At 51.8% G+C, this 16,746-nt stretch overlaps 1 protein-coding gene across 2 annotated transcripts in view; it reads right to left on the bottom strand.

Annotated features, from left to right (window-relative positions):
• USH1C (USH1 protein network component harmonin) overlaps positions 1 to 16,505 on the bottom strand; it is a 44,933-nt gene extending 28,428 nt beyond the window's left edge. For both annotated transcript variants that reach the window (XM_064492536.1, XM_031459935.2), the window contains exons 1-10: positions 16,381 to 16,505; positions 7,683 to 7,750; positions 6,126 to 6,269; positions 5,850 to 5,988; positions 3,338 to 3,446; positions 3,180 to 3,204; positions 2,929 to 2,986; positions 2,525 to 2,619; positions 1,077 to 1,161; positions 83 to 142 (exon numbers count right to left, since the gene is read on the bottom strand). In XM_064492536.1, coding sequence (XP_064348606.1) covers positions 83 to 142; positions 1,077 to 1,161; positions 2,525 to 2,619; positions 2,929 to 2,986; positions 3,180 to 3,204; positions 3,338 to 3,446; positions 5,850 to 5,988; positions 6,126 to 6,269; positions 7,683 to 7,750; positions 16,381 to 16,416 — 819 coding nt within the window. In that variant the 5' untranslated portion in view covers positions 16,417 to 16,505. The remainder of the gene's footprint in view (positions 1 to 82; positions 143 to 1,076; positions 1,162 to 2,524; positions 2,620 to 2,928; positions 2,987 to 3,179; positions 3,205 to 3,337; positions 3,447 to 5,849; positions 5,989 to 6,125; positions 6,270 to 7,682; positions 7,751 to 16,380) is intronic.
• Between the last annotated feature and the right edge of the window lie 241 nt (positions 16,506 to 16,746).

Raw genomic sequence — 16,746 nt, 5'->3', positions numbered from 1 at the left:
AGACACTGTGGCAAGTGGGAGTGGGGCGAGAAGAGGAAGTCAGAGAGGATCATGGCCAGCAGGTAAAAAACCCACATCTCACCTCCTTGTGGTCCAGGTTGGAGAAGTCGATGCCATTGACTTCGACAATCTGATCCCCTGTCTGGTGGAGAAACAAAGAAAGATCAGCATGTTTACACTGTCTGTGTACTCAGTGTGTTGGAAGGGCTCCCCCCGGGAGGCCAGCCTCAGACATTAGGTCTTCAATTGGCTGCACCTCAACTCTTCCTGAGGAGCAGTGCTCCCTTGGGGTCTTCCCAGGGCCCCTCCACCCCATATCTCTTTTATCAGCTATCAAGTATTACACTATTAGAGGTTCATTCCTTTGGCTGAATTCATGACATTTACTTTAAAAACTCAGTTTGTAGGCATAGGAGCATTTAAGCTTCTCATACAGTAGATGCTGTGTGGAGTCATAATAATGACTAGTATAATAGCTAACATTAATTGAACCCTCATTATGTTCTAAGCATATGTATTAACTCATTTAATCCACACATGACCCTAGTAGGAAGGCTTTTACTTTACCCCCATCTTACAGGAAAGGAAATTGAAGCACAAGAAGAGGAAATAACTTGTTCAAAGTAGAGGTTAAGAGTTTTAGCTCCAGCATCAGACCACCTAGGTTTGAATCCCAGTCTTGTCATCCTAGGTATGTGATCTTGGAAAAATCACATATTTTCTCTGGGTTTTAGTTTCCTCATCTGTAAAATGAGGTTGACAATATTATCTACTTCTCTGAGTTCTCATAAATTTTAAAGGGCTTAGAATAATGTCCGATCCAGTAAGCACTCAATGCATGCCAATTCTGATTATTACTATGTTCGCAAGCTCAGGACCAAAAGCTGTCAGAGCCAGAGAAGAACTGTAGAAAAGCTCAAATGTCACCTCCTCTGTGGAATTTTCCCTTGGAGGGTTAGTAGGAATCATTAGCCAGTGACTGCTGAGAGAGGGCTGTGTGGGAAGACATGTGTCTCCATCCCTGTCTGACCCCACACCACACTGGGACGCCATAGGGACAGGCCAGGCTCACTCACCTCCAGCCCCACTTCGGCAGACAGGGAGCCAGGCTTCACGTGGCTGATGAAGATGCCGGGTTTCTGGGTAGGGCCGCTGGAAATGCTGTGGAAGAGATGGGAAATGTAGGTGAGCCTCAGCTCCTTAGCACTTGCTCATTCTCAGTGTCCTGCCCCCTCTGCCTGTGTGTCCAGTGCCTGAGTGTACAGGTCACCCAGGAGCTCAATACCCAAGACCCTCTGCCACTACCTCTTCAGCCTCTGTCTACTTGTCCAGCCCCATTTCCCTGTAGCAATAACCTATCCAATCCTACCCAATTTCTCACCTAATATATCACATATGCTGTTTCTTCTCTCTTTCTATCACTTTCCTATGCATTCCGTAAGGCTCAAATGCTATCTCCTTTACCAGGTTTTAACCAAACTCTTTATTCTATTCCAAGAGTAAGCCAGTTGCTCCCTCCCTAGTGCTCTTAAAACACCAATAGCAAGGATCGCACTTATACTGTTACTCCCCCTTCCCAGATCTGTGGCAGACATCACTCATCGATCACAGCACTCTTTCCCACCAAGCCTAGATACAGTCTTAGAGTTCTTTTCAAAATGTACTCCAGGCAGCCACCACGAACTGACTACAGATAGCACAGGGTAGAAAACCTATTTGCCATGTCCGACCCAGAATGGAGCTCCATTACAGTCCTTGTCACTCTATCCTGTAACTATTTATGTGGTTGGTTTCTATATTAAGCTGTCATTTCTTAGAAAGGAGGGAAGTTTTATCACTTATGCTTGGCAGAAAAGTGTTGAGTAAATGTGACTGAATGGAAATAAGAAGAATAACTTAAACAATAACAGCTAACATTTATGAACTGCTTCCTACCTGCCAGGACGAAGCTTGGTGCTTCACTTCTGTCATCTCATTCTTCCTCACAACAACCTTGTGATGTGTGTGCTATTACCTCTGATTTACAGAGGGAGAATCTGAGACTCGGAGTGGTTAAGTAACTAGTCCAAGGTTCGAGAGCTCATAGGTGGCAGAGCAGGGCCTGGAACCTAGATCTGTAACTGTAGCACCTATGTGTTTAACAAGAACGAATGCCCCCTGAGGCCCAATGCCTGTTTGTAATTCCCTGGCTGCCTCTAAAGGAAGCCCACGAGGTAGTAAATGATAAGGGAACTGTGACAAGAGATGACCAGCTGGACAGGCTCCTTTTGCATGACTCAAGGGCTCACCAAAGGGACATGGCACTGCCTTTGGGTCTCAGTTACCTCATCTATAAAATGGGCCTGTTAGAGCTGTCCCTCTAGCCCTACAGGGCTGTTGTGAGGTGCAGAGGAAAAATCAGGCACCAAGAAGTGTCATTTCTAGTGGACAAAAGTCAGAAGCAGCAGTGAGAAAGGGGAGCGTGTGAGGGGTCTACTGGGGTCTGCTGGCCATGAGTGAGCCCTGTGGTGTATCTGCCACCCACCTGCAGCCAAGGCCCCGGGAGCCCACCAGGCTGATGAAGACCTTCTTCTCTTTGTTTTCCCGACTGCCAGGGAAGCCCAGGCTGCTCCGCCCGCCCTGGGGGAGGGAGAGGATAAGGTTGTGGGTGTCCACACATGTGCAAGTGGCCTCTTGCATTCATAATGACTCCAGGGCAAGCACTGCTGTCCCTACATGAGCCTGATCACCATTCTGTCCCTAGGGATGTGTGTCTGCACCAGCCGGGCCAACTGAGGGCCCACCATCCACAGGGGCATTCTGAATGCCCTGGGGTCTGTGTGAAGCCCCTGAGGGCACTTCCCTAGAGCAAGACCTCCTTCAGGACTGGCTGCCCCTCCTTAAAGACCACCCCATCCAGACCCCGTAACGAGTGGTCCTGACCCTTACCCCGGATTCTGACACAAACTGATCCACGTACTGCCACTTGAGGGGCTCATCAGGAGAGCTGATGGGAAGAGAAAGTAGAAGGGGGGTCATTAGGGAGAGATGTTTGAGGGTCCAGGCCCCAAATCCAAATCTGCTCCATCTGGAGTCTTCACCATCACTGGCCTGGGGGTTGGGCTGGCCAGACCCCAGGCTGATCCCAGGACCCTGAGCCCACAGGGAAGAATCTGCCTGCAGAGGAGGCTCCTGCTCACCTCTTCACAGGGATCAGGCCGATGTCTGTGGGAGAAAGGCGTGGTGGTTAGGGGTTAGGGTGGCTTCTCTGCCCTCCCTTCCTCCCACAGGAGCAGGGTACCCTGCTGCCTGCTCCATCCCCCCCACCGGCAGCACCCCCTGCCCTGGCCTCACTCACGCCTCACTTTGATGGACACAGTCTTCTTGGTGCGGATGAGGTTGATGACCTCCTCGTGGGTGCAGGAGGAGATGGAATACCCATTGATCCGGACGATCTCGTCCCCTACCTTGGCCACAGACAGAGAGAACTTGCACCAGGTTGAGGAAGCATCAGGTAGTTGGGCAGGCTCAAGGCCAGATGCCCCAGGCCTGCTCTTCAGGAAAGGGAATGTGGCCATGCCTTCCTTCAGAATAAACCTCCATATGTACCCAGTGCCTTGTCACTTGCAACCCACCCTCCATCAGCCTGAGGGATCCCTGGGCAGGTGGCACTTCACTGCAGTCTTCCTGCCCATTTTACAGATGGGGGGAAGAAGATGGGGGCAAGGGGCACAGAGGAAGCTGGGAGTAGAAGCCAGGAGTCTCTACCCTCATTCTGTGTCCCATTCACCTAGTGGGGCACCATCAGGTTCTGGAACCCATGCAAAGAACAACCCTCTGCCCAGATTCAAGCAGCTCTTCCCTGGTCTTTGTCCCACCCCACCCCACGGAGCAGGCTGTCCCGTCCCTGTTACAACTGCAGCACCACAGCTGCAACAGCTCACAGAATCATCCTCTAGCCCTGGACCGTACAGCAGGTTGTGCAGTGCGGGCCGCCCTATGCAGGGCAGAGGGTGTGGTTTCAGACAGGATGCACTTGGACCAACATCTAAAATGACTCTAGGAGGGGGACGAGAGCAGAGATGGAGTCCCAGGGCTGGGTCCAAGCCCCTCACTCAGGGCCCAGCCTCCAGGTTAAGTCCCCAGGGCCTTCAGTCCAGCCAGGCTGTGTCTGTACATGGCCTTCCCCTGCCTTCTGGAATCTTCTTCCAGCCTCCCACAGGCATGAGATCTCTCCAGAAACATGAACCCCTGACAGGTGAATGGAGGAAGACGTTTTTCCCAAGCTCCTCTGAGTGAAGCTCCCTGTCTTGATCCTAAAGGGAACCTGCCAGGGACTCCAGCGGAATGATTCCCACACAGCCCCTGGCTCAGGTTACAGAATCAGCTTTCCTGTCCCTCTCGCTCCCACGTGGAGCCCTGCAAAAGGCCCTTTGTCCAAGGGCCACAGTAAAATGACGATCTGAGGGACAGTGGCACAAAGGAGAGATGAGCCCATCAACCTTAGAAACAGTCGATAACTCATAAGCCTGAGAAACAGGCAGGAAGGTAAAACTCTGAGTTTCATTAAAATGTCCCAATGCCCTAAATCATGGAGGCATCGTTGAGCAATGCTCGTCCTAAGAGGAGGGCTCACCCTGGAAAAAAAGGGCCCCGCTGACGCCAAGAGAGGAGCTCATTATGTTTTTTCTCTGGCTGTGTTTCTGGGCTGGAAAATGTGCAGCACAGGAGAGGAATAATGAAGGGGCTGAAATTTCAGACGCTACCAGCGAGCCATGAGACAGGGATTTAGAACAAAGCGATGTCTGTCAGCTCCCAGTTTCCACCTCCCACTCCACGGTGTCTTGTACCATCAGCCTGCGGGCCCCCTGAAGCCCCTGGCTTGGCAGCCCAGATTGGGATGCTGATAACAAGCATGCTAGAAGTTCTGGGAGGGGGTGGGAGGGCCTCTTTTATCTGGACATATTAAAACACAGCTCTGGGCTCTTGCAGGACGAGACCTGGAGGTCTGCCCATCTCTGCTCAGACACTGAGGTGTGGAGACCCCAAGGGAGGGGCCCTGGGGTGCTGAAGAGAGATCCCTGGGCTTGGCAGTCAGGAGACCTGAGTTCAAATCCTAACACTGCCACTTATTGGCTGTGTGACTCCAGTCGAGTCCCTGATCTTCTATCAACTCTGTAAAATGGGGATGATACAGCCCAGGCTTACAATGAGGGCTCGTTGTGAGCATGTTCCCTGGCACATTATATGTGTTTATTACATCTCCCTCTCTGCTTGCTTAACAAACACACAGCATTTATGTGCCAGGCACTGGTACAAGTCCTTTGTAATACGAATTCATTTATTCCCTCATAACAACCTAATGAGGTAGGTAGTATTATCATCACCCCATTTTATAGATGAGGAAACTGAGGCAAGGGTTAAGTCATTTCACTAACGTCACACAGCTAATGAACAGCAAAACCATGACATTCTGGCCCCACAGTTTATGCTCTGGAGCACCTCACTGAGCAAGAGTTTCCTTTTCCCTTCCAGGGAGAAGGCTTTGTGTCCAGAGCTTCAGGTGCCAGGACATAACCATGCTCCTCCTTCCGGTGTAAGGGAGGTGAGATGCAGTGCAGTGAGGGTAGCAGCAGCTGGGAGCTAGGTTCTCAGCTCCACTCAAGAAAAGAGGCAAGTGCCTGCGGCCTGATTTCTACGGGCCTGAGGACAACCTGTCAGGATACACCAGCCTTTTCCTCTCTCAAAGGCTCAGGAGGGTGAGGTGACCACGTGACACCATACAGCCGAGTAAGTTGAGTGAGGAGGAGGCAAGAATCCTGAGGGCCTTCTCTCCCACTGCCCTGAGCCCCCTGACTCTGCTCGCTCACCTGGAGCCCGACACTGTCTGCCTGGCCGCCTTTGATGAGGTGGGAGATGAAGAGCCCACAGCCGAACTCCAGGCCGCCACGTACGCTGAGGCCGAGGCCTTCGGGATGCAGCCGGTCCAGACGCACCTCCTTCAGCTTCCTGCCGTGGAAAGAGGGGCCGGTGATGGCCCAAATCTGGCCTGACAGCCATCGCTGCCCCATTCACTTATGAGGGACCCTGTCTATCCCACGGTGACACCCCCCACCCCTGCCTCCAGCCTCTGGCTCCCTCCGCACCTGGAGCGCCGGGGGGTCAGCTGGTCGTACTCCACCTGGTGCTTCAGTGGGATCAGAGGCCTGATGGCGTCAAACAGGGGCAGGCGGCTGGGCTCGTTGATGACCAGCTTCAGGTCTCCCACAAGCACGGCCACGTCCATGGTCCTGCGGAGACATGGGGACCGTGCAGCCTCACCCACAGCCGTGACCTCTGAGACTCAGGATCCCCAGGGGAAGCAGTCCAGGGATAGGTCATTACCCACCAGGCCCTGGAATTGAGAAGTCTCCTGAAAAGACAGGGCCCCTAACTCTGGGCCAGATGCCTCAGAAGGGTTTGTTCTCCCATGTAAGTATCCCAAGGAAACTGGTTAGGTAGGGGTTGTTAACCCATTCTGCAGATGAAATCAAGCCAGGATTCAAAAAGCCCAGCATCTTGCCAGTCAGGAGACCTCTGTGAGTGGTGGTGAACTCTCTCATCCCCTGGTTTCCTGCTTTGGAGCTGCAGCTGAGCTCTGGGAATTCTCCCCTCACATTCTCTCTCACAAGCCTTCTCCTCACACTGTTCAGACCCTCAGCATTTGGCTGGCACTTCTCCAGCCAAATGTTTACTCTCAGCTCATCTTGTTTTTAAATGTCTGTCACTCCCCTTCTCAAAACCCTTCGATGGCTCCCCACTGCCCAGAGGACACAGCCCATCCTCCTTGGCAAGCTCAGGGCCTCCACAATCTGTCCCCGTGGAAGTGCCTGGGCTAGTGGCTGTTTACGACCTCTGTGTGCCCAAGTTCTACTCCTCAGATTACCTGTCACTTCCCAGTCACTCCCTGGACTTCTACATCTCTGCACCATTGCTAATGTTGAGCTCTCATCCTGGAATGTCCTCCCCTGATATTTCCACCTGTCAAATCCTTCTTACCCTTCAAAACCTAGCTCAAGCCTTCTTGGTCCTCCCCCCGCAGTTAGTGAAAACTCCGTTCTTCATATTCCTGCTGTTAACCTCTACTTAGCAGTTATTTTCCTGGAACTTGTATTAGAGTTCCTTGTGTTTGTGGTGTCCACCCACCTCCCCACACTAGGCCATGAGTTAGCTGAGGAAAGAAAGTAGGTCTTGCTCATCTCCAGATTCTGCATGGTGCCCAGCCAGTGGCAGGAGCTTAAAAATGTTGCTGAATGGATCAAAAAGGTGAGTGATAACAGACATCTGATGCTGGCACTGGGGCCAGATGGCATTTCCTGTCCTATCCCAGCAGTCACACTACTGGCTCAACATGTCTGGCTACTTGACAGCCTCCCCCATCAGACCTGTCAGCAACCTGAGGGTAGCAATCTGTGTGTCTTGCTCACACATGTACCCCGAGTCCCTAGTACAGAGCAGCACAGCATTTGTGTAAATATTTGCTGAGTCAAGTGAATGGCGTATTCATTTGATTCCCAGGAACGACTGAGCACTCAGCTTCTGCCTCCCTGAGCTCCCCAGGATGGGAGGGGGAGGATGTTCTGTCTCAGAACAACCCATCCCAGGGCTCCCTGAAGACAGAGGTACCCAGGCTGGTCCACAGGAGCTGGACCCATCATACTTACTGGTGGTACATCCGCAACACATCATAGAGATAGTCCTTTTCTGCATCATTTTCAATCAGAAAATCCACCTGGAAAAACCCAAGGGCAGAATTTCATCTCCGGGCCCAGCACCCCCCAGCAGATCCCAGGGAGAGGAAGTCCACTGCTGGGGGACCACCTCAGTATCTCCTCAGGGTTGTGAGAAGAGGAGGAGAGCCAGAGGCCAGGCTGGCCCTCTGTCTCCAACACATCAGACTGTGGAGACCACCCCAATGTGGTCAGAGGAGTACCTCTACGCATCCACATGTGGTCTGGCTGAGCCTTGTCCCCAGGAGGGGTGATGCGTGTGCACACACATATCATACATGTGACCACCACGTGACAGCGATGCAGCCTTGCTGTGGATCACCTCCATGGCTATGCCATTACGTCCAGGTGGCTGCACTAATGTTGGCTGCCCGGTCTGGAAGAAGCCCATTGTCTTATCTGATGGTGGCTGTAGTGCCGGATAACTGCTTTCAGAAAGGATTTAGGCCATTCGTTCAGATAGCACATCCTACCCGCCACGCACCCTACCACTGAATTCTTCCCTGTCCAGTCCTGGGCTGGCCCTGACTTCTGGCCACTCCTTCCCCTCCCCAGGTCCCTGTATGTCTCTCTCCCACCCCAACACCAGGGGGAGAATCAGGTTACATTATTTCAACTTCACTGACGTCAATGGCTGGGAGTCCAGGGTCGGGGTCAAGAGCTGTTTCAGTAGCACCTCAATCCCAGGGGAGCTGGTGGGCCAGAAGCCCTGAATTCCACCCCTAGAGCAGCTCAGTGTGAATCTCTATGCATTACATCCTTAGCTCTCTCTTTAGCCCAAGACTGAGTGAGAGGGCAGGGTGGAGACTCAAGGGATTCTAGGGCCCTGCCTTCTTCCAGCCCCCAGGCCCAACAGCATGGTCCTCAGCCCACAAAGGGAGAAGCCGCTGCTGGAAGCTGCAAGTTCCCACCTGATCAGTCCTCAGAGGAGGGCCGGAGCAACTTTGCTTCTTTCTGTGGGTGTCTTAAGGGTTCTAGAAGGCTGGAACTTTGTCCCTCCCAATACAGAGAGGACATAGTGGGCCCAGCCGCCCTGGAGATTTCTGGCCTGAGCAGTGGGTACAGAGTGCAGATTTCTGGTCTCCACCCAAGTCAGGCCTTTCAGGGAAAAAAACTCCAAGGCCTCTTTGAGCCAAAATTTCAAACCCTTTGCTTGCAAGATGATCTCCTGTATCTCTAATCTCCATCTCTCACCGCTGCACTGTTGGCTTGGTCCATAATGAGCAAGGGAAAAGAACATCTTTGGGATGACTCTTGGAGCCGCAGATGTTCTGCTCTCTGGAAGCATAAAAACCTCATCTGCTCTGGTTGCAGTGAGGACACACTGACCAAAGGGCTTCTAGCCCAATTCCAGCCGTGGGGGCGGGGGGTGACACAAGACAAAGAATAGGAGAGAGAATCTCTTATTGGCTGAGGCCGTAAGACTGAAGCTCTCTCGCACCCCTCCTTGCAGAAATGCCTCTTGTTGCATTATTAAATGTAAGAAGTGAGGCAGTGTCCTCGGTAGACAGCACTGGGTGGAAAGTGGGAGTGGAAGGCAATTTCCAATGTTAGAACCTAGGATTCTGCTTTTCTGCCTTCCTGGGTCAGGCACAGATCACCTGGAGATGCTGTTTGTGGAAAGAGCCTGTTTCCGGGGGTCCCGGGCTCCTGGTCCTTGTGGGCAGCTGTCCAATGCTGATCATGGCATCCAGAGCCCCCACTCAGAAACCACATCCTACCAGTCCTCCTTCTAAGGCAGCCCACAAAGTTCAGCTCTTTACCCTGATATCCACCCACTCTCACCAGTTAGGTCACTCCAATCCTGGTTTTCAGTTCTGCCCTTACCCGCTCTTCCAGGGTCATGTCCATCATTTCCTAAGTGGGACTCAGGCTGCAGCTGAACAGACCCTTCCTCCAACACACTGGAACCTCCCCATCCTCACTCAGAATGTCCCATCTACCCCCATAAACTGAACTCATCCTCCTGAAAAATTATCCACATACCATAACATCTGGGAAAACATGTCCGATTTATGTAGAATGCTCTTTAAATACAAATCTAAATGATAAATCAAAATGCTGGTAGTCTTGTGACCTGACCACGCCCCATCCGGGAGTGTCTCTGAAGAGACTCAGGGATAACAGCTCTGTTTTGTTCTTTGACCACACCCGAGTGGAAACACAAACTCACACCTCACTCCTTAGGTTTAAAGGCCCCAAGGAAAACAGTTGGGAGGGATGGAACTTTCTCTGGGAGCCTGAACGTGCAGTAACATCGCTGTAATTCAATTTTCACTTTTTAAATATTTTTAAAACTTATAGGGTGTCCCCTCCTTCTGGAATCTTGGTTGAAACAAACTCCCCAGGAGGGTCTGCCCAGCACCACCCCAAGGATCAGCTTCTGGGAGCCCTGCCCTAGGGCACTTTGTACCAAAGTCTTGTGCCCAGGTACCTGTAACACACCTGGCACACAGCAGGTGTTTGGTCGTTGCCATGCCATGCACACGTGCACAGTGCTCAGTGCTGCCTGCCAAATGATGAATGAACTCCAGCTGCCTTAGTCTAGAGCCTTCCTTCCATCCTCTGGGCCCAATCCTGAGTCACTTTCCCATCACTCCTTAGTACACAGCCTCCTGGATCTGTCTCCTCTTAGCTCAGTTCCAGTCCCAGACCCACACAAGATGGTCTTCCCTGCCTTCTCCCATTTGATCCTTGCCCTCATTTAAGGGGAATCCAAGCCCCTCTTGCAGAGTCTTTCCTGACCATGCCCAGCCCAGAGCCTCCTCATTGACCTCCCAGCCTGAGGCCCTTTTTTCCTGGCTCCCTCATTCAGGCCAGACTTGGCTTACATACTGTCCACCATGTCTGAAGAACTCTGCTTGTATGATCCTTAACCTCCCAACAACCCTCTGAGGGGGATGGATGTTATTATCCCCATTTGACAGATGAGGAAATCAAGGCTCAGAGAAGTGGCAGAGAAGAGACTCCACCCTATGCCTGGCTCCAAAATCCCTACGTTTTTTTCTTTTTCCAAACTACCTCATGAACTTCCTTGTTTGCATTTGTCTAATACACATTTATTGTACACCAATTGTGTGCAAGATAGCATGTCTTCTTTCTCCAGCTAGATTTAGAAAGCTTTTCCTTTTCTTGGATCCCTCTTCATGACAGGCACAGAAACCCTAAGGAGCCCACCCATCTGTAAATAACTGTGTGTGGTGGGGTCTCTTTACCACATCGATTCCCGCATCCCTGCATCAGCATTCTCTGTGCTCTGCTGTGGGCTTCTCTGGGTGAGAGGGACACACCTCTCCACCTCACAAGGTTCAGGCCTCTCGTGTGGGGCACTGGAGGCAAATTCAGGCTTTGGCTTTGGGTCTTGTCCAGCCTCATCTCCCTACCTTCCTCCCATGGACTGGCCCACAAGACAGCAGCACAGGGGAAGCTCATAAACCTTCAGCTCGTGCAAATTCAACTCCATGCCTGCACTCAGCCAAAGACAGAGAAAGAGAGCAAGAAGCAAATTAAATAATGCATGTTGTTCCGCTGGGTGACATCTGCCCTCCCCGGGCCGTGGTGGGGATCAAATGAGTGAACGTCTGTAAAGTACTTAGAATAGTGCCCAGGGCACCGAAATTTCAAGGGCTCTAAAATGTGTGCTAGATCTCTTCCTTTTTGCCTCCAGACCCCAAACCTAGCCTTCTCTGTCCAGTTTTGTGTCCCAGGAAGCTTTGCCTGGGCTCCCTGCCCTCTGCTTCCTGCTGTGTGCAGCCAGTGGGGTGGTGAGAGGGCCTGAGGAGAAAGGGAATGGGGTTCTGATTGCCCAGCTCCCTCAGTGCTGGACCACCGTGGGGCAGGTGCCCTCACCTGAGACTGCCGCGTCTGACTGGTGTCTCTCAGCAGCCTGGCTCTCCCTGGTTCTGGGAACCCCCTCCCCCTGCCCCTTAGGACCCCATGGCTTCCTGCTGCTGTCCCCCTCAGGCTGTGTTACCATACCTTGTCAGTTCACCCATCCCTGCCCCTCCTTGTAGGCAGTCCCTTCATGAAACCCTTGTTTCCCATTTGGATGAGCCCCCTGCTTCCTGCTGCGCCCCTGGCTGGTGTGGAACATTAGCTGTTGGTACTGGTGGTACCAGCAGTACTTCTTCTCTGTGAGCTCTTCCTCCACCTTTAAGTCTCCTCAAATGCCAGCTCTCCTAGGTCAAGCATTTCCTCAGGCTCCCTCACAAAGCCTGTCCTGTCATTCTCTGTGCACATGACAGCACTTTGTTCCCACCTCTGCTATGGGACCCATTGAGCTGTGCCGGACTTTCTTTCTTCACCTACCTGTCTCCCTACTAATCCATATGTGGCCTCAACACAGGCCTGGGGGAATGTGGAGGGCGAGGCCACAGGCCTTTCCCCATTGGGGTCTGTACCTCTCTGTGCTTCAGTTTCCTCATCTGTAAAATGGGGATAAAGTTATCTCATAGGATTTCATCCTTCTATGAGGGATTGAAATTTGTTTTTTTTTTTTTATTATTCACTAAGTTAATAATTGGTAAATACTTAGAACAATGCCTGGAAAGCACCAAGTTCTAAGTGTCTGTTAAATAAAACTAAGTAAGACTAGATAAATACAAATTCTTTGTTCTCAGAAGCTGGGAGAGAGTGGACCATCCATAAATGTTGGCGGGATGAATGGATCTAGCTCCACTTCGGCCCAGGCCTTCACAGCATGCATTCGAGAAAGTACTGGGTTTATTTGACTCTTGTTTTATTATCCTCCATCTTTTTAAGAGACTTGTGTCCTGCTAATTAGTTGGTAGACTTTGACCCAGTGTTTGGCCCAGCTGATCACTCCTTCCTTTCGCTGTTCTCCTGTCTTGCTGTTCTTTCTTCCCTTCCTCTCCTCTACAGGTTGGGATGCCCTGGGCTCTGTCCTGAGTCTTCTCTCCATCTGCATGGTTTCCCTAAATGACCTCATCTGTCTCTGAGGTTTAAATATCATTTATACCCCAAGGACTCACTGAGGCTTATCCCCAGCACAGACCTCTCCCCTGATTCTCACACTCCCACAGCTACTGGCTTTCTCAGTCACTTCACTACCTGAATGTCGAAAAGGCATCTTCAATCTAAAACATTCATGTATCCTGGATCTGGCCACTCCACCTAGTCCAACCCCCTCCTCCCCCTAGACCTGGGCTACTGCAGGAGCTTCCTAACTTTGGCCCTCTCAGTCTATCTACCAGCAGTCAGAGCAATCCTTTTTAAATGTAAGTTATGTCACTTCCATGCTGGCTTCTCTCACTTAGAACAAAGCCCCAAATCCGGAGTGAAGCCTATCAGGTCTCCAGTATCCCTCTGATCCATCTCCCACCACTCTTCATTCTGTAATTTCTCTCAGAAACATCATTCTACTTGCTGTTCCTAAAGAAGGCAAGCATGTACTTGCCTCAGGGCCCTTGCACTTGCTGTTCCCTCTTCCTGGAATGCTCTTCTGCATATATCCTCATGGCTCCTTCCCTTCCTTCTTCTAAGTCTCTGTTCAAATAGCACCGCTTCAGAGGCCTTCCTGACTGCCCTATATAAAGTACCACTTTGTTACTCCCTATCCCCTCACCTCATAGCATTCATAACTACTTCGCATTATGTGATACTTTCATTGGTTCACTTGTTAACTGTCTGTCTTCCCCACTAGAATGTGCTCTCTAAGAGGGCAGAGACTTTGTGTTGTTATTCAATGGTTAGAGTACTGCCTGGCATATATTATTATCTCAGTCAGTATCTATAGCATATGCATGAATGAATGATTAGCAAATCCCTAGAAGGCAGGGGCTCTTTCTGATCTTCTTATTTATTCCCACAGGCCCTCCTGCCAGATGCCTAGCCTCAGGCAGGTACACCACAGATATCCATAAATGCATGACTGCTGAACAGGCAATAAATCCTTTTTGAACAAATGAGTAACCAAGTTCCTGCAAAGTGCAGGTACAGTGAGCAGAGGGGAGGCCTTGTTTTAAAAAGCTGGTTCTCTGAGGGAGAAGCCTTAGTTTCTGATGCCCTGTCCCCTCGCCTTGGTATCCTGGCCCAAGGCTGTGACCAGGAAGGGCATGCAAGTGCTGCTGGTGGCCTTGGGGAAACTGCACAAGTCCAGAGGACAGACTCCACTCAGTAGCCTCGACTCTGTTGCCTCATCCAACAGGACACTCTGCAGGCATCAACTAGGAACAGCGTGGCCATTTACCAAATGATGACTATATGCCCAGAGTAGTCAGGACTTGAATTCCTACTTAATCCCATCTCTCCCGTAAGATAAGTACTATGAATCTCATCTCACAGCTGAGGAACCTAAAACTCAGAAAGATTAAGTGACTTGCCCAAGGTCTCACTGGCAGCGAGTGACAGGATTGGATTTGACCCCAGTTTTGCCTAACTCCAGATAATAGACAACAACAGTGGACATTTTCTGAGGACTCACTATAAAGGCCAGGGTCTATTTAAGCTCCTTACACATGTGTAGCTCTCATCCAGCATTCACAATAAACTTACTAGTTAAATATTATTGTTATCCTCATTTAACAAATTGGAGAACTCAGGCACAGACATGTTAATAACTTGCTCCAGGTCACATAGCCCATTCCATGACAACACGCTACCTTTAATGTTACCTACAACGACTAAGGATTTAGATTACAAACCATTCCCAAGGGGTAAATATGTTCTAAAGCACCAAGGAAGGGACATCTAGAAAGCAATCAACAGCAAGCTATAAATTTCACCCAGTATGCCTGTGTGCCCTCATCTCTCTCCTCTGCTGCTTCATCCTGTCTCCCCAGTTCCTAGATGATCTCCAACCCGGGAGGGGAAGGCTGCTGCGGCCTCCAAAGCAGCAGGGCACAAAGTCCGGCCCAGGCCTTGCTCATCATGCCCCGCCTGCCCTGCCTGCACACACAGGAGCATTAATAGGTAATGACTCTTGCAATGAGGAAGAGCAGAACAGTGGAAACACAGAGGCCTGAGGCCCTTTGGAGTCTGTGTGGCCCGGGAAGGAGGAACAGGAGCTAATTCAGGGGCTGAGTCAGCCACCAGGGACCCTAGAAATAATTGTCTCAAAGAGGCAAAGAGAAGTACCCCATAGGGAGAAGGCAAAAGAGGACCCAGCATTACTTTCAGCCCAGGGGCAGGAAACTGAAATTCAAGCCTGAGTCTTCTTGGGGTGGGGGACGGGAGGTTGTGCTCCTTCCAAGTGGGTTGCCTGAAATCAACACTCACCAAATGTCCTCAGAGGCTGAAATTTCTCCCCTCACATCCCTTTGCAACAGCATGCGCTGGTGAACACTGTCTCACAGTCCCCTTGCTATTCACCAGCCCCCATACTCCTGCTTGAACTTCCAGTTATCTCTCTTCCCGGAGATCCCAAGGCCTCCTTTTTAGAAGACTTCTATCAGTATGAGCTGCCCCCTTATGCTCCCACCAAACCTTAATCCCACCAGCACCCAGTCATGAGTAGTTATTAGTGTAGGGTCTCCCTCTGGCCCACATGACCAGCAGTTTGAGGGCACAGACTGGGTCTGGCACAGAGCAGGTGCTCAAAATATGTTTCTTAAGTAAACAACTGACCATTGGCCCTTAGCCCCAAGCCCTTGGCCCTTCATCCCTGTGGCCCCCACACTGGCGGGCTCCTCGGGCTCCCCAGGGCCTCTCTGTGGTAGAGGGGCTAAGAATCTCGATCTTGCCTACTTGAGTTCTGTCCCTCAGTCCTGGGAAGGCGTTTGGCTTGGTCTAAAGACCCCTCTGGGGTCTGTGAGGGCCTTAAGGCAGTCACCTGTCCCTCAGGAGGGGCCTGTGGGTAGCTCCAGACACCCCTGGCTTCACCCTTGGGCTCTGAGGCATCCTCAGGCCTGGTGGGGAGGACTGCTGGGTCTCTTCAAACGGTCTTCTTTGGCCTCAGGGCCTCAGTGACTCTTGCACAGTTCTGGAAACAGCTTTGGAAAGCCTGGGTGAAATCCAGTAGCTTTCAGTGATGGTCTCTGAGGATCCTGGGCCACCAGTGAGGCGCCTCACAGGGACACAACAAGGGAGTGCCTAAAGGATATGGCCGACTCCCAGAACCTCCTCCCTTCCTCCCACTGCCCCCTGGCCAGCACCAGTTCCTCAGCAGCTTTTCAGGCCCTAAGAAATGCCCTTAAGTGGGGAGGGGGCTGCCTGAAGTGTTTCTAACTAGAATTCTGAGGTCAAAGGACAGAGAGAAACATCCAGTTCCCCTCCCCACCAGTCCTCACCTCTCAGGCCTTCTCTACCCACTCCAGCAGCCCAGAGCTGGCAGCACTAGGAGGGAGGGGGATTTGCCCACTATGGGGCATCTCAGAGAAATATCTGTCTCAGGCCAAGAATAGAAGGAATTCTAACCCCAGAGAAGTCCCAGTCCTGGAGGGCAGGAGAAAGGACACTTTCAGGAGAGCAGTTTAGGGGTTTTTACAGTCCCAGGGCTCCTCCCTCATTTTACTGAGGAACCCTGCTGGCAACCAAGACCCTCCGGTCCCAGCCCACGCAGAGCCCATAGATCCGGCTGGGAAAGGTTGGGATGGTGCTGTGGTTGTTCATCTTCCACCCACCCTGCCCCAGACCTCGGGTCCTGGGCGCTTAAGGGGCCCCTAGCAGCTCTGACCTTGTGCCGGAATTCTCGGGCCACCTTCCGGTCCATGGCTGGGCCAGATGGAGCCCCTCGCTACAAAATTAGCTTCTGCGCTCCTTCAAGTGCCGGGGGCCGGGCTGCCCTGAGCCGGCACAGGCAGCGACCGCGACAGGCGCGCCTGGGCGGGATGGGGCGGGGCCCGGGCGGAGTGGGGCGGGGCCACTGGGAGGCGGGAGGCTCCTGTACCGAATCTCGTCGCCTCTTATTGACGCCCTGGGGTGCAAATGGGCTGGAGTGTGTGTATGCGGTGGTGGCGGCGGTAGTTGGACTTGAGGCTGGTGCTGCTCTAGGAAAGGCTCCCAAACACACGCGGTTGAGGGAAAGGATCTCAGGAAGCCA

The sequence above is a fragment of the Camelus dromedarius genome, chromosome 12 (genome assembly GCF_036321535.1).
Source record: "Camelus dromedarius isolate mCamDro1 chromosome 12, mCamDro1.pat, whole genome shotgun sequence".
NCBI lineage: Eukaryota > Metazoa > Chordata > Mammalia > Artiodactyla > Camelidae > Camelus > Camelus dromedarius.
The sequence above is the reverse complement of the archived record's forward strand: the minus strand, read 5'-3'. Positions and strand labels throughout refer to the sequence as shown.